This window comes from Spironucleus salmonicida, assembly GCF_000497125.1.
Source record: "Spironucleus salmonicida strain ATCC 50377 chromosome Unknown tig00000057, whole genome shotgun sequence".
Lineage (NCBI taxonomy): Eukaryota > Fornicata > Diplomonadida > Hexamitidae > Spironucleus > Spironucleus salmonicida.
In genome coordinates, this window is record NW_027150737.1 from 1 (window position 1) to 17,275 (window position 17,275).

Sequence of the window (17,275 nt, forward strand, 5' to 3'; positions counted from 1 at the left end):
ATATATAGTTATAGTGACGAAAGTGGTTGCGGTGTGCGAATATAGGTATAAGTATATATAGATGCATATAGGGATTTATGGAATATAGGTATGTATGTTATATGTGATGTATACAAATATCTATCTACTAAATTTACCGTGTTCAATATGCAGAACTGCAGACTCATTTTCACCGGAACTCCATATCTCGGCCCCGTAGGCCCCATATGGGCGCGGGGCGCGGGGCACGGCAGGCAGGCCATCTAAGATGATCTCGCGCCGTGCCATGCATCGGGTGTCATCTCGCGCCATCGCACGCCGCCCAAGCAAGTGCGTGCCACGCCGGGCGAGACCGGGCGGTACTGCCAGCCTCCGGACGAGCTCCTGCGGACGTCCGGGAAGGGCAAGGGCAAGGGCAAACCGGGCGAGTTCTCTCCTCTGGTGGGGACGAGGTGGACGACGGCCCACTTCGCCATTATGAGCATATGAATACCGTGTGGGGTGGTAGAGGAACCTCGCACATATAGTGGCTATAGGCCATATATGTATTATTTATATACGCCCACGCGTATTTATGTGCAGAATGCTGTTTTGGCGGGAGGCGTAATTTGCTACTATTATACCATACTCGGCCAGTATGGTACTTTGCGGGGAGCGGGAATACTCACTATAATACCGTATATATGCCCTATCATACTTCGCGGGAAAGGGAAAATCCCCTTTATTATATTGCCTATTCCCACTTTAACATATCGGAAGGGACACCAACATTACATTATTATACGCTGCATGCCAACCGACGTTGGGAAAAGGCAAGGGCAAGGGCTTCGGCAAGGCCCCCTTGACATCCCGCCCATGGGAAACCAGCCGAGTGGAAGGGAGCCATGAAGGATTATGATTATAATGTTGCATATGTGAAGTATGGCATTTGGGCGGGAGCCGTAATTTGGTACTATTATACCATACTCGGGCAGTATGGTACTTTGCGGGAATCGTGAGTCCTTAGTATTATATTATTTATATACACTATCATACTTGCGGGAAGCCCGAATGAGTATTATTATATTACATATATGCACTATGGCACTGTGCAGGAAGTACGCCACCCCACTAGACACGGAAGCCCTATGCACCACACGCTCACACAACGAGTACCACAAGAATAGCATCACTCAGATCCCGAAGCCGTAGAGCGTCTTGCCCTGGCGCTTCAGCGCGTACACCACGTCCTGCGACGTCACCGTCTTGCGCTGCGCGTGCTCAGTGTAGGTCAGCGAGTCCCTGATGACCACGTCCAGGAACGCCTTCAGCACCTCGCGCGTCTGGGGGTAGATCGTGGACGAGATCCTCTTCACGCCACCTCTGCGCGCCAACCTGCGTATGGCAGGCTTGGTGATGCCTGTGAGTGCATCCTTCTCGGATTTGTGTCTTTTCGCCTTTCCAAAACCTTTTCCCTTTCCTTTTCCAGACATTGTTGATAGCACCCTCACTCCTGCATTATGAGGTTGGTGATGAAACCAGCTATCGGTTCGCGAACCCATACTTATATATGCTATATAAAATATATATGTTGGGGCGGGGGCGGGAGCGAGTTTTAATATGAATAATATATAGTTATAGTGACGAAAGTAGTTGCGGTGTGCGAATATAGGTATAAGTATATATAGATGCATATAGGGATTTATGGAATATAGGTATGTATGTTATATGTGATGTATACAAATATCTATCTACTAAATTTACCGTGTTCAATATGCAGAACTGCAGACTCATTTTCACCGGAACTCCATATCTCGGCCCCGTAGGCCCCATATGGGCGCGGGGCGCGGGGCACGGCAGGCAGGCCATCTAAGATGATCTCGCGCCGTGCCATGCATCGGGTGTCATCTCGCGCCATCGCACGCCGCCCAAGCAAGTGCGTGCCACGCCGGGCGAGACCGGGCGGTACTGCCAGCCTCCGGACGAGCTCCTGCGGACGTCCGGGAAGGGCAAGGGCAAGGGCAAACCGGGCGAGTTCTCTCCTCTGGTGGGGACGAGGTGGACGACGGCCCACTTCGCCATTATGAGCATATGAATACCGTGTGGGGTGGTAGAGGAACCTCGCACATATAGTGGCTATAGGCCATATATGTATTATTTATATACGCCCACGCGTATTTATGTGCAGAATGCTGTTTTGGCGGGAGGCGTAATTTGCTACTATTATACCATACTCGGCCAGTATGGTACTTTGCGGGGAGCGGGAATACTCACTATAATACCGTATATATGCCCTATCATACTTCGCGGGAAAGGGAAAATCCCCTTTATTATATTGCCTATTCCCACTTTAACATATCGGAAGGGACACCAACATTACATTATTATACGCTGCATGCCAACCGACGTTGGGAAAAGGCAAGGGCAAGGGCTTCGGCAAGGCCCCCTTGACATCCCGCCCATGGGAAACCAGCCGAGTGGAAGGGAGCCATGAAGGATTATGATTATAATGTTGCATATGTGAAGTATGGCATTTGGGCGGGAGCCGTAATTTGGTACTATTATACCATACTCGGGCAGTATGGTACTTTGCGGGAATCGTGAGTCCTTAGTATTATATTATTTATATACACTATCATACTTGCGGGAAGCCCGAATGAGTATTATTATATTACATATATGCACTATGGCACTGTGCAGGAAGTACGCCACCCCACTAGACACGGAAGCCCTATGCACCACACGCTCACACAACGAGTACCACAAGAATAGCATCACTCAGATCCCGAAGCCGTAGAGCGTCTTGCCCTGGCGCTTCAGCGCGTACACCACGTCCTGCGACGTCACCGTCTTGCGCTGCGCGTGCTCAGTGTAGGTCAGCGAGTCCCTGATGACCACGTCCAGGAACGCCTTCAGCACCTCGCGCGTCTGGGGGTAGATCGTGGACGAGATCCTCTTCACGCCACCTCTGCGCGCCAACCTGCGTATGGCAGGCTTGGTGATGCCTGTGAGTGCATCCTTCTCGGATTTGTTTTTTTTTTTTTTTTTTTTTTTTTTTTTTTTTGTAAAAGATCACTCGAGTACTGCCATTCCTCATTGCGTATATGGGATCTTTACTGCCCCTGTCGGGGGGGGTTTTCTTGTTTTCCCTGGCCTCACGGCCCGGGTGCGACAGCACTCCCTCTGGCGTGCTGGCGCCTGCGATTGTTATTCTTCGCAGCATTTCTCCAATTAAGACGTATTGCAACGTCTTCCTCTAAACCATAGTTCCTATCCTGGAGAGCTATGATCTATCGTGCAGTGTTGTTTCGAACTGAGTCCTGTCTATAGAAACAGGTCGCAGTTCCCACCGCTTCCATAAATTTCCTGTAGTTGAACTCCGGGAAGTGGAATTTCAACAACTTGAGTGTCTCGCGATGAATTTAAAGTTCATGTGAGATAACCATTGGGATTATAGTCTGGTTAGGGTCAGGCAATTTATGCTTTCTAACCTTTTCTGCAAATTTCGCGTCCATATTCTCTTGCGAAGTAAACGTGACATCTAGGTCTACTGTCAGGATTTTACTTACAATGATTCTGAAGTCCGGATAAAACTTTCCTTCAGGAGCTTATTGACGTGTTATTTCACGGGGCTCGTACTTCGCTAGGCAGTTCATCGCGGCTGAGACAGCCTTGTTGTGTCTAACTATTCGGATTCCGCTATTTCTATTGCATTTTTGGTCGTGATCTCCAATCTTAGGGGTACCGCATAGCGTACACAAATGGGTTTTACTGGGTGTCGCTACCGGGCCGAAAGCCGAGTTCAAGAGATACTGGACAGACTGTCCAGGGAGCCTGGTGGCTCCTAAGATGCAGGGGAAAATCATCGGGCGTCCAGGATCTGGATCGTCCGGAACGAGTTCTTTGATTTTCTCCCTGATATTTCTAAAGACGCAGTGATTGTTCTCATGGAATTCATCGCGTGCTGCGGTCATGAGTGGGTAGAAGCGACCAGGTGTGATCACGTTCATTCCACCCCGGATCTAGCTATCCAATAGAGTTTCAATCTTTATGCTTAGTCCCGCTATCAGCGAGGTGGTGGCAACAAGGCTGTCGTCTATCTTCGTATATCCGGCTTCCTAGTCATCCGTGACGTCCACAAGTGGGCCATAGTTGACTGAGGGAACAATACATTGTACAAACATCTGGAACCGTTATTGGGTGGTCCCGAGCTTCGATTGCTCGAGGAGTAGGAAGGCATCCTGAGCGGTTTGGAGCAAGTGATCTGTTAACGGTATCGGTTTGTCCTTAAATTCTTACCCAACGAATTTAATCGCTTGGGTGGGGGAGGCTGTTATGCATTTCTCCACAGACAGGGTTAGCCCGTAGTCTGCAAAGACGCTTTCACAGTCTTTGAGGTTTACTCCTGAATCGTGACCTATCAGGACATCGTCCGCGTACGATGCGATAACCTTGTATTTGCCTGCGAGCCGATCTAGGATCGGGCGCATTACAACACAGAATAGCATCATGGACAATGGATCCCCTTGGGGGACGCCGGTGCCTAGCCTTTCCAACCCCTCCGCATTCCGCGCCATCAAAAAGGCTTGGATGTATTGGTTGGTTTCCGGTGCTAGGCCGGCTTTCACGAGTTCTTCTTCGATTACTTTATGAGGTACGGCGTTAAAGGCGTTTCGTACGTCAAGGGAAGTAAGGGTGAGCCCATTCTTAAGCATGATATTAGCTTAATATTTGGCTCTGAGGAGAGCGTTTTTGGTAAAGGCGAATTGATAATTGCCTAGGGTTAGTTGCTGCTTCATCTTCTCTGCCAGTGCTTTGTGCAGGACTTATAGGAATAACTCCTGTATGCAAATCGGTCTAAACTTGGTCGCGTTCTTTGGGATGAAGATTATCCGGTATTCGAATAGTCTCCTAGTCTTGTTCACTAGGGATGGTGTATCAAGTATTAGTTTGTATACCTTCGCAAGAATGTTTGAGATGTGATGAGACTTCTCAAGTTCTTTCAGGTGGGCTGGAAGAATGCCACTCGGGCCGCCTGCTTTGCCATCCCGGTACTATAGGATTATCTTCGTAATCTCTTCTGCCGTTGGCGCTTGCAGCGCTGTTCTTACTGATCCCTACCGCGATGCCGATTCATATTCGGGTTTCCGGTTTTCCTAAAATAACTCTCTAACCAGGTCCGGTCTGGAGCTGGCGTTTTCTGGGGATAGGTTCTACTTGTTCTAATTTTCCTTAATAAGGTTCCATGCCTTTCCAGTCTGTCCTCTCTAAAAGCAGAAATCTATCTATTTTTGATTGGTATCGCGTCTGGTGTTACATGCCTGTTTTCTTCTGAATGCGCCTATGAATTAGTTAAAGGCGTCTAGGATGTCAGCTCCGTTTTCAATCTCCAGTTTCATCTGGATAAAACGTAATGCTAAATTCTTCTTGTCCGTAGCGCAACCTAAAGGAGATAGGTTGATCGTCGCTTCCGGTGGAAGTCCTATTTTGGGTGCAGTTATTTATTCTGCTATACTCTTCGCTCTTGCCGCCTTGGCGGCCGATGCTTTTGCCAGCTATTCCTCTAGTTCGAGGCTATAGACATCTCTATTTCTTACTAGCAATTGGGCAGCTTCGTTTGTCATTCCTTACTTGTTCTTGCATTTTCCATCCATTAGGTGGAGCATGACATTTAATTTCTTCGTAAAAGGGTGATTACAGATTCCACAGTAGAATCTGAAGAGTTTGGGGTCTTCGTAAACTTCTTTGTATCTAAGTAGCGGGAACTTTATATCGTGCTATCCGCCTCTCGTGAGCGCGTGATGTCTCAGCAGGCTCGTGGGGTCGGACGACGCGAAGGTGCATGCCTGACATTCAAAAGGCTTGTCAGGGTTCCTTGGTCTAGCGTGTTCGTTACTTTCTGTTGTGCTTGGGGCACGTGTCTCAGGAATAAGTCTTGTCTGAGATCTCGTCTCGTGGACGATACCATACCGGGTGATTGAATTCAGTTGAGGTCTGACTCTGGGCTCTACCGGTATGTTTTGTGAGGGTAGCCTGGGAATTGGTGGGTCTATCCCGTAGTCCGGAGCATCTGGGGGATCCGGGCGAGGCGGGGCCTCGCTTTCCTCTTAGCTCTCTGGTTAGAGGCTAGGTTAATCGGTTGGGGCCCCTTCTTAACTGGCAACCTATGAGGAGGGCGGTTGTTCAGTCACTTCCGCTGCGTTAGGGGCAGCTAGACTAGCTACCTCCTAAGCTTACTCGTCTTGGCAGTTAACGAGCGCAGCTGTAGTTTCCCCGTGAATTTGTGTGGAAGGGAATTGCGCGCGATTCTGAGTGTCGGCAGCCGAAGTGTCCGGAGCACCTTGCGGGGCTCTTTCTTCTTCTCTTGCTTTCACGAAGCTCATGATAGATTTATTGGTCTTATCTGAGAGCACAGGAGCCTCCCGGCTTGCCTGGCCCTGCTTGAACAGTCTCACGCTTGAAACTTATGTGAAGGGGGAATATGTCAAAGTCGAGGGGTCACCATTAGACGTTGGAGGTGCCTATTGCTTCTTCATGGTAGAAGAAATGTGACTAGCGATCGACTGGGGTTGGGGTTGGGGTAGAGCAGGTGCCTGTTTGAACAGGCTTCTAATACGAATTTATTAGGCGGTGAGAGCAACAGGGTCTACACTATCGCTAGTGTTCTCCGAGTCTGTCGCCTTTCCAAAACCTTTTCCCTTTCCTTTTCCAGACATTGTTGATAGCACCCTCACTCCTGCATTATGAGGTTGGTGATGAAACCAGCTATCGGTTCGCGAACCCATACTTATATATGCTATATAAAATATATATGTTGGGGCGGGGGCGGGAGCGAGTTTTAATATGAATAATATATAGTTATAGTGACGAAAGTGGTTGCGGTGTGCGAATATAGGTATAAGTATATATAGATGCATATAGGGATTTATGGAATATAGGTATGTATGTTATATGTGATGTATACAAATATCTATCTACTAAATTTACCGTGTTCAATATGCAGAACTGCAGACTCATTTTCACCGGAACTCCATATCTCGGCCCCGTAGGCCCCATATGGGCGCGGGGCGCGGGGCACGGCAGGCAGGCCATCTAAGATGATCTCGCGCCGTGCCATGCATCGGGTGTCATCTCGCGCCATCGCACGCCGCCCAAGCAAGTGCGTGCCACGCCGGGCGAGACCGGGCGGTACTGCCAGCCTCCGGACGAGCTCCTGCGGACGTCCGGGAAGGGCAAGGGCAAGGGCAAACCGGGCGAGTTCTCTCCTCTGGTGGGGACGAGGTGGACGACGGCCCACTTCGCCATTATGAGCATATGAATACCGTGTGGGGTGGTAGAGGAACCTCGCACATATAGTGGCTATAGGCCATATATGTATTATTTATATACGCCCACGCGTATTTATGTGCAGAATGCTGTTTTGGCGGGAGGCGTAATTTGCTACTATTATACCATACTCGGCCAGTATGGTACTTTGCGGGGAGCGGGAATACTCACTATAATACCGTATATATGCCCTATCATACTTCGCGGGAAAGGGAAAATCCCCTTTATTATATTGCCTATTCCCACTTTAACATATCGGAAGGGACACCAACATTACATTATTATACGCTGCATGCCAACCGACGTTGGGAAAAGGCAAGGGCAAGGGCTTCGGCAAGGCCCCCTTGACATCCCGCCCATGGGAAACCAGCCGAGTGGAAGGGAGCCATGAAGGATTATGATTATAATGTTGCATATGTGAAGTATGGCATTTGGGCGGGAGCCGTAATTTGGTACTATTATACCATACTCGGGCAGTATGGTACTTTGCGGGAATCGTGAGTCCTTAGTATTATATTATTTATATACACTATCATACTTGCGGGAAGCCCGAATGAGTATTATTATATTACATATATGCACTATGGCACTGTGCAGGAAGTACGCCACCCCACTAGACACGGAAGCCCTATGCACCACACGCTCACACAACGAGTACCACAAGAATAGCATCACTCAGATCCCGAAGCCGTAGAGCGTCTTGCCCTGGCGCTTCAGCGCGTACACCACGTCCTGCGACGTCACCGTCTTGCGCTGCGCGTGCTCAGTGTAGGTCAGCGAGTCCCTGATGACCACGTCCAGGAACGCCTTCAGCACCTCGCGCGTCTGGGGGTAGATCGTGGACGAGATCCTCTTCACGCCACCTCTGCGCGCCAACCTGCGTATGGCAGGCTTGGTGATGCCTGTGAGTGCATCCTTCTCGGATTTGTTTTTTTTTTTTTTTTTTTTTTTTTTTTTTTTTGTAAAAGATCACTCGAGTACTGCCATTCCTCATTGCGTATATGGGATCTTTACTGCCCCTGTCGGGGGGGGTTTTCTTGTTTTCCCTGGCCTCACGGCCCGGGTGCGACAGCACTCCCTCTGGCGTGCTGGCGCCTGCGATTGTTATTCTTCGCAGCATTTCTCCAATTAAGACGTATTGCAACGTCTTCCTCTAAACCATAGTTCCTATCCTGGAGAGCTATGATCTATCGTGCAGTGTTGTTTCGAACTGAGTCCTGTCTATAGAAACAGGTCGCAGTTCCCACCGCTTCCATAAATTTCCTGTAGTTGAACTCCGGGAAGTGGAATTTCAACAACTTGAGTGTCTCGCGATGAATTTAAAGTTCATGTGAGATAACCATTGGGATTATAGTCTGGTTAGGGTCAGGCAATTTATGCTTTCTAACCTTTTCTGCAAATTTCGCGTCCATATTCTCTTGCGAAGTAAACGTGACATCTAGGTCTACTGTCAGGATTTTACTTACAATGATTCTGAAGTCCGGATAAAACTTTCCTTCAGGAGCTTATTGACGTGTTATTTCACGGGGCTCGTACTTCGCTAGGCAGTTCATCGCGGCTGAGACAGCCTTGTTGTGTCTAACTATTCGGATTCCGCTATTTCTATTGCATTTTTGGTCGTGATCTCCAATCTTAGGGGTACCGCATAGCGTACACAAATGGGTTTTACTGGGTGTCGCTACCGGGCCGAAAGCCGAGTTCAAGAGATACTGGACAGACTGTCCAGGGAGCCTGGTGGCTCCTAAGATGCAGGGGAAAATCATCGGGCGTCCAGGATCTGGATCGTCCGGAACGAGTTCTTTGATTTTCTCCCTGATATTTCTAAAGACGCAGTGATTGTTCTCATGGAATTCATCGCGTGCTGCGGTCATGAGTGGGTAGAAGCGACCAGGTGTGATCACGTTCATTCCACCCCGGATCTAGCTATCCAATAGAGTTTCAATCTTTATGCTTAGTCCCGCTATCAGCGAGGTGGTGGCAACAAGGCTGTCGTCTATCTTCGTATATCCGGCTTCCTAGTCATCCGTGACGTCCACAAGTGGGCCATAGTTGACTGAGGGAACAATACATTGTACAAACATCTGGAACCGTTATTGGGTGGTCCCGAGCTTCGATTGCTCGAGGAGTAGGAAGGCATCCTGAGCGGTTTGGAGCAAGTGATCTGTTAACGGTATCGGTTTGTCCTTAAATTCTTACCCAACGAATTTAATCGCTTGGGTGGGGGAGGCTGTTATGCATTTCTCCACAGACAGGGTTAGCCCGTAGTCTGCAAAGACGCTTTCACAGTCTTTGAGGTTTACTCCTGAATCGTGACCTATCAGGACATCGTCCGCGTACGATGCGATAACCTTGTATTTGCCTGCGAGCCGATCTAGGATCGGGCGCATTACAACACAGAATAGCATCATGGACAATGGATCCCCTTGGGGGACGCCGGTGCCTAGCCTTTCCAACCCCTCCGCATTCCGCGCCATCAAAAAGGCTTGGATGTATTGGTTGGTTTCCGGTGCTAGGCCGGCTTTCACGAGTTCTTCTTCGATTACTTTATGAGGTACGGCGTTAAAGGCGTTTCGTACGTCAAGGGAAGTAAGGGTGAGCCCATTCTTAAGCATGATATTAGCTTAATATTTGGCTCTGAGGAGAGCGTTTTTGGTAAAGGCGAATTGATAATTGCCTAGGGTTAGTTGCTGCTTCATCTTCTCTGCCAGTGCTTTGTGCAGGACTTATAGGAATAACTCCTGTATGCAAATCGGTCTAAACTTGGTCGCGTTCTTTGGGATGAAGATTATCCGGTATTCGAATAGTCTCCTAGTCTTGTTCACTAGGGATGGTGTATCAAGTATTAGTTTGTATACCTTCGCAAGAATGTTTGAGATGTGATGAGACTTCTCAAGTTCTTTCAGGTGGGCTGGAAGAATGCCACTCGGGCCGCCTGCTTTGCCATCCCGGTACTATAGGATTATCTTCGTAATCTCTTCTGCCGTTGGCGCTTGCAGCGCTGTTCTTACTGATCCCTACCGCGATGCCGATTCATATTCGGGTTTCCGGTTTTCCTAAAATAACTCTCTAACCAGGTCCGGTCTGGAGCTGGCGTTTTCTGGGGATAGGTTCTACTTGTTCTAATTTTCCTTAATAAGGTTCCATGCCTTTCCAGTCTGTCCTCTCTAAAAGCAGAAATCTATCTATTTTTGATTGGTATCGCGTCTGGTGTTACATGCCTGTTTTCTTCTGAATGCGCCTATGAATTAGTTAAAGGCGTCTAGGATGTCAGCTCCGTTTTCAATCTCCAGTTTCATCTGGATAAAACGTAATGCTAAATTCTTCTTGTCCGTAGCGCAACCTAAAGGAGATAGGTTGATCGTCGCTTCCGGTGGAAGTCCTATTTTGGGTGCAGTTATTTATTCTGCTATACTCTTCGCTCTTGCCGCCTTGGCGGCCGATGCTTTTGCCAGCTATTCCTCTAGTTCGAGGCTATAGACATCTCTATTTCTTACTAGCAATTGGGCAGCTTCGTTTGTCATTCCTTACTTGTTCTTGCATTTTCCATCCATTAGGTGGAGCATGACATTTAATTTCTTCGTAAAAGGGTGATTACAGATTCCACAGTAGAATCTGAAGAGTTTGGGGTCTTCGTAAACTTCTTTGTATCTAAGTAGCGGGAACTTTATATCGTGCTATCCGCCTCTCGTGAGCGCGTGATGTCTCAGCAGGCTCGTGGGGTCGGACGACGCGAAGGTGCATGCCTGACATTCAAAAGGCTTGTCAGGGTTCCTTGGTCTAGCGTGTTCGTTACTTTCTGTTGTGCTTGGGGCACGTGTCTCAGGAATAAGTCTTGTCTGAGATCTCGTCTCGTGGACGATACCATACCGGGTGATTGAATTCAGTTGAGGTCTGACTCTGGGCTCTACCGGTATGTTTTGTGAGGGTAGCCTGGGAATTGGTGGGTCTATCCCGTAGTCCGGAGCATCTGGGGGATCCGGGCGAGGCGGGGCCTCGCTTTCCTCTTAGCTCTCTGGTTAGAGGCTAGGTTAATCGGTTGGGGCCCCTTCTTAACTGGCAACCTATGAGGAGGGCGGTTGTTCAGTCACTTCCGCTGCGTTAGGGGCAGCTAGACTAGCTACCTCCTAAGCTTACTCGTCTTGGCAGTTAACGAGCGCAGCTGTAGTTTCCCCGTGAATTTGTGTGGAAGGGAATTGCGCGCGATTCTGAGTGTCGGCAGCCGAAGTGTCCGGAGCACCTTGCGGGGCTCTTTCTTCTTCTCTTGCTTTCACGAAGCTCATGATAGATTTATTGGTCTTATCTGAGAGCACAGGAGCCTCCCGGCTTGCCTGGCCCTGCTTGAACAGTCTCACGCTTGAAACTTATGTGAAGGGGGAATATGTCAAAGTCGAGGGGTCACCATTAGACGTTGGAGGTGCCTATTGCTTCTTCATGGTAGAAGAAATGTGACTAGCGATCGACTGGGGTTGGGGTTGGGGTAGAGCAGGTGCCTGTTTGAACAGGCTTCTAATACGAATTTATTAGGCGGTGAGAGCAACAGGGTCTACACTATCGCTAGTGTTCTCCGAGTCTGTCGCCTTTCCAAAACCTTTTCCCTTTCCTTTTCCAGACATTGTTGATAGCACCCTCACTCCTGCATTATGAGGTTGGTGATGAAACCAGCTATCGGTTCGCGAACCCATACTTATATATGCTATATAAAATATATATGTTGGGGCGGGGGCGGGAGCGAGTTTTAATATGAATAATATATAGTTATAGTGACGAAAGTAGTTGCGGTGTGCGAATATAGGTATAAGTATATATAGATGCATATAGGGATTTATGGAATATAGGTATGTATGTTATATGTGATGTATACAAATATCTATCTACTAAATTTACCGTGTTCAATATGCAGAACTGCAGACTCATTTTCACCGGAACTCCATATCTCGGCCCCGTAGGCCCCATATGGGCGCGGGGCGCGGGGCACGGCAGGCAGGCCATCTAAGATGATCTCGCGCCGTGCCATGCATCGGGTGTCATCTCGCGCCATCGCACGCCGCCCAAGCAAGTGCGTGCCACGCCGGGCGAGACCGGGCGGTACTGCCAGCCTCCGGACGAGCTCCTGCGGACGTCCGGGAAGGGCAAGGGCAAGGGCAAACCGGGCGAGTTCTCTCCTCTGGTGGGGACGAGGTGGACGACGGCCCACTTCGCCATTATGAGCATATGAATACCGTGTGGGGTGGTAGAGGAACCTCGCACATATAGTGGCTATAGGCCATATATGTATTATTTATATACGCCCACGCGTATTTATGTGCAGAATGCTGTTTTGGCGGGAGGCGTAATTTGCTACTATTATACCATACTCGGGCAGTATGGTACTTTGCGGGGAGCGGGAATACTCACTATAATACCGTATATATGCCCTATCATACTTCGCGGGAAAGGGCAAATCCCCTTTATTATATTGCCTATTCCCACTTTAACATATCGGAAGGGACACCAACATTACATTATTATACGCTGCATGCCAACCGACGTTGGGAAAAGGCAAGGGCAAGGGCTTCGGCAAGGCCCCCTTGACATCCCGCCCATGGGAAACCAGCCGAGTGGAAGGGAGCCATGAAGGATTATGATTATAATGTTGCATATGTGAAGTATGGCATTTGGGCGGGAGCCGTAATTTGGTACTATTATACCATACTCGGGCAGTATGGTACTTTGCGGGAATCGTGAGTCCTTAGTATTATATTATTTATATACACTATCATACTTGCGGGAAGCCCGAATGAGTATTATTATATTACATATATGCACTATGGCACTGTGCAGGAAGTACGCCACCCCACTAGACACGGAAGCCCTATGCACCACACGCTCACACAACGAGTACCACAAGAATAGCATCACTCAGATCCCGAAGCCGTAGAGCGTCTTGCCCTGGCGCTTCAGCGCGTACACCACGTCCTGCGACGTCACCGTCTTAGCATATACAGAGATAACTAGTGCCGTGACAAATAGTACTATTATACAGTTTTGCTTTAGTATGATAATTGATTATTTTTAACTTATGGATTGCAAGGTGATGAAATAAAATATCATAAAATTATGAGTTTAAGGTTAGAATAAGGTTATAAATTCTGATAATATAAGCTCTATATGCTTTAATAAGATTATCATGAAGTATTGTTAATCAGGTTCGCTTTAAATAAATTATAATACTTATTAATTATTAAATATATAATAAATTTAAATGTATTTTTATAATGCAGTAAAATGTAGATATCTAGAAGGTATAATAAGAATAAATATTAGCTCTAAAGAAGCAAATAATTTTATAAAATAATAAAATAAAATCGTTAGAATAGAATTATGATAAGGTTTCTTTAGATAATATCTCATTAAATGAGTAAGTGTCTACTTTGAAATAGTAAATTGATTTATTAAGAAAAGATTAGTAGTCAATTTCTCTTAATTTCCCTTCAGAACTATCTATTTTAAGTGAAAATTAATATACAAAATTAGAAGAAGGGCTTAAATCAGCTCTTAATTAAATAATATTGTTTAAAGAACTTTTAATCAGAAAGGAATAATAAATAGCTTAATTATAGTAGTAATAAATTGATGGTAATTTATTAACTAAATATATTCGATTAAATGAAAATATTAAAATTACTAATTTTATTTAAAGCATATAACATCTATCCGATTCATAGATTAAGTTTTAATATAGTCTATAAGATTTATTATTTAACCACTAATTGTTATTAATTTCTAGTTATTTCAAGAATTTATTCATTAATAAAATAACATTTATTAAAAAGAATGAATAACAACTTGATATTACTGCCTTTGATTACTCACTTTTTACATCATTTTTAGTTTATTCCTTTGTTTAGATTAGCGGCATTTAGCAACTAGATTCTCATTATTATTCTTTAAAATAAAAACTAATCAAATTGTCTTAGAATAACTATTAGTATAATTTAACATTGCTATTATCGTAATATTTTTTAGAATTATCTTAAAAAAATCCAATCGAAGTTGAGTATTATAATGATGAGGAACTTCTAGCATCTTTTGATTTTTAATAGTAAATTCTTGATATAATTTTGTAAAGTTTTGCGTCTAATTAAATATTGAAAAATGAAATTTTATACAATAGTATACTCTAGTTTCACTAGTTAAAAGATTAAAAAATCGATATTTCATTATTCCTCATTGAAACTTAATTAGTAATAGAATTTGATTGTTAATAGTTCTAAGAATAGTATGAATAAATTATTTCAAAAACCTAATTAATAAAAGATGATGAGTTTAACATAGTTTAATTTCTTAAATAAGAGGTTATTCGTCTTAAGCTTAAAGTAAGAGGGAAATAACAACAAATTTAACCAGGTATATAATAAAGTCAATTAGGAAAACTTTAGTTAATAAAATAAATTTAATTTTAACCTATGATATAAAATACTATAAAAATTCCATCGGTTAAGAGTAAAGATTTTATATAATATATATTTCTTAGAAGTAAATTTGAGTTAGAGTGAATCATAAAATTTCCAAATATTAACTATTTATTTGTATATAATTTTATTCAATAAGGTGATTTAGTATTTATTATAGTTATTACTCATCAATAAAAAATAATCTTTATAATTCTTAAATGGTTAAGTTTTACTATTTTAGGGCTCTTAGTATATTTGCTTTTAATATATATTCATTGTAGTTATCGTTTTTGCTACTATTGATTAAATTAGAAAAAGTTGTTTGCTTAATAATTCCATTCTCTAAAATCTTTATTTCTTAATTTAAAACATATCCTTTGATATCTTTACAAAAATCTGGTATAAATTTTTGAATTATTTTTATATCAATTAAGTCAGACTTCCAGTTTATAAATGAAGATTAAATAATTGTTAAATTAGATATTTTTTTAATTTTTAATAAATTTTGTACAGTCTATTGAAGGATTGGGTAAAATTTTATGACAACTTCATATATTTAAGGTGTAATCTTGTCTATAAATATCGTTATTATAATAATTATATCAAATGTTGTAAAATTTAAAGTATTAATTTACATAAAGTCTACTTACTAAGGGATAATTTTATTTAGTAAATTAATATTCCCAGTGAGTTCAAATTTAGCTAGATACAATAAATCAGTTAATGATATAGCTTTTCTTATACAATTATGTATTTAGTGGAAATAAATGTAGTTAATAATTTGCTATGAAATATGAATTGATTTATCAGACAAATAATAAGCCATAAGAAAGCTAGTTTTCTATTTTCTCGCTTAAATAATTTGTTCTAAAAGTTTATCTTTCTTATATATGGCGAAAAATAGTTAACCAAAATTTTTATTATGTGCCAAAAAAATATAATCAAATTTTAATATAAACGGTTTTAGTTCTTTTTTATTTTTAGTTGAATTAAGTAATTTTATAGCCAATGATAAATACTGATAAGTTATCAGTGAGTTCATACGTTCACAATCATCAATTAACACAGATAAATTAATCATAATATTCATACTATGCAAAACTTGGGTCAATGTTAGATATAGTTTTGTATTTAATAATTTTAATTTGATGATGTCGAATTCATGATTCACAAAAGAATATATCTTATCAATATAGTTTTAGGGTAGTTTTCCCTATAGCATTAATTATTTTAAATTGTATGCCTATTAAAAACATTATAAAATATTGTTCATTTTTAGGAAAGCCATATAAGAATATAATAATAGATAAATTTCACTTCCAAAAGCATTGATAACCATCAGAACGTTTTTCAAAATATACTATTTATGAGCATCCTAGTCTATTTTTCAACTCAATATACTCCTGATAATTATCAATAATGATTAACTCCCTTTAAAAATCATTTTCAGTTTCACTAATATTTTGCGTTCTTATAACACAATTTTTTAATATTCTATCATAAAAACTTAATCCAAAGCCATAAATTTACTTAACTTTATTACTTTATAACGTACTAATTTGATTACTCGCATCTTAAATGGCTTGTATTATATCTTTTACAGCGTAAACATCTTCCAATGAATTATGAGTACCCTATTGTATATTTCTATTTAAAATTTATTCCGCCAATAATTGTAGTTTCATTTTTCTGGGTCCAAATAGTGTAGCAGTATCAATTATATAGTTTGGTTTTATTTTCAGCAATTTGAGATCGTTATCTAAACCATGCCCACAAATTATATATTTGTGCTTGTCTAACTTGTGCAAAAGTTATTTTTTCACAATTTTATAATTAGGTGCTTTGACTATCAGTTATTTCGTAACACCGCTATATTTAGTTAGGTAGTCTATTATTTTATGCTTAGGCTTGCAATATGAGTTAATTATCACTTTACCAGCTTAGGAAATTACAGATATTTGTGCAATTCTATGTCCCTAAGTGGTCATTACCATTTCTGTATCCATATATACAAGTTTTTTGTTAGGTTTAATATTAGATTAAGTTTTGGGAGTATAATGAAAATTCTACCTGGTAAAGTCATTTGTATTCAAGATAAGATTGTTGAGTGTTAGTGAATGGGAATTCTTTATTGTTTAAAGATATAAACTATCATAAACTACAATTTTTTAAATTTAATTACAACATGTAAATTTTATCTAGTTTTTAACCATTTAAGGCTTTGTATAAGTAAGAATAGATTGAATAAAATGATTAACCTGGTCTAGCTGTATTTTGTTAGTAGGTAATGTTATGTTCATAATTAGTTATATATTATATTATATATTTTAATATGAATTAAATGAATTCATGGTAAGATATATTTTAACAATTGAAATCAACAGTAAATCTAAATGACATAATTAAGGAAACATAGCTGTTTACAAAAAATGATATTTATAGATAAGAGTATGAAAAAATGATAAGTACAATTTTAGAAAAATCAATTAGTAATATTGATTATATTCAATATGAATTTATTTTTCGACTATTGTCTCTGGTTGAAGTAGTATTCCCAT

At 42.6% G+C, this 17,275-nt stretch overlaps 5 protein-coding genes across 5 annotated transcripts; 1 reads left to right on the top strand and 4 right to left on the bottom strand. All coding sequences in view use genetic code 6, as the record gives it.

The window, feature by feature from the left end:
* Positions 1–1,151: 1,151 nt before the first annotated feature.
* SS50377_28832 (Histone H4) lies at positions 1,152–1,451 on the bottom strand (the record flags this gene model as incomplete). The annotated part of the gene is made up of 1 exon (XM_067912586.1): positions 1,152–1,451. The coding sequence occupies one exon, from the start codon at positions 1,449–1,451 to the stop codon at positions 1,152–1,154; it is 300 nt and encodes a 99-aa protein (XP_067760069.1).
* Positions 1,452–3,113: 1,662 nt separating this feature from the next.
* SS50377_28833 (Reverse transcriptase (RNA-dependent DNA polymerase)) lies at positions 3,114–6,674 on the bottom strand (the record flags this gene model as incomplete). Its single annotated transcript, XM_067912587.1, has 1 exon — positions 3,114–6,674. One exon carries the CDS (start codon positions 6,672–6,674, stop codon positions 3,114–3,116), a length of 3,561 nt encoding a protein of 1,186 aa, XP_067760070.1.
* Positions 6,675–8,336: 1,662 nt separating this feature from the next.
* SS50377_28834 (Reverse transcriptase (RNA-dependent DNA polymerase)) lies at positions 8,337–11,897 on the bottom strand (the record flags this gene model as incomplete). Its single annotated transcript, XM_067912588.1, has 1 exon — positions 8,337–11,897. The coding sequence occupies one exon, from the start codon at positions 11,895–11,897 to the stop codon at positions 8,337–8,339; it is 3,561 nt and encodes a 1,186-aa protein (XP_067760071.1).
* Positions 11,898–13,090: 1,193 nt separating this feature from the next.
* SS50377_28835 (uncharacterized protein) lies at positions 13,091–13,384 on the top strand (the record flags this gene model as incomplete). The annotated part of the gene is made up of 1 exon (XM_067912589.1): positions 13,091–13,384. The coding sequence occupies one exon, from the start codon at positions 13,091–13,093 to the stop codon at positions 13,382–13,384; it is 294 nt and encodes a 97-aa protein (XP_067760072.1).
* A 2,646-nt stretch (positions 13,385–16,030) lies between these two features.
* SS50377_28836 (Exonuclease family protein) lies at positions 16,031–16,930 on the bottom strand (the record flags this gene model as incomplete). The annotated part of the gene is made up of 1 exon (XM_067912590.1): positions 16,031–16,930. One exon carries the CDS (start codon positions 16,928–16,930, stop codon positions 16,031–16,033), a length of 900 nt encoding a protein of 299 aa, XP_067760073.1.
* Positions 16,931–17,275: the final 345 nt, after the last annotated feature.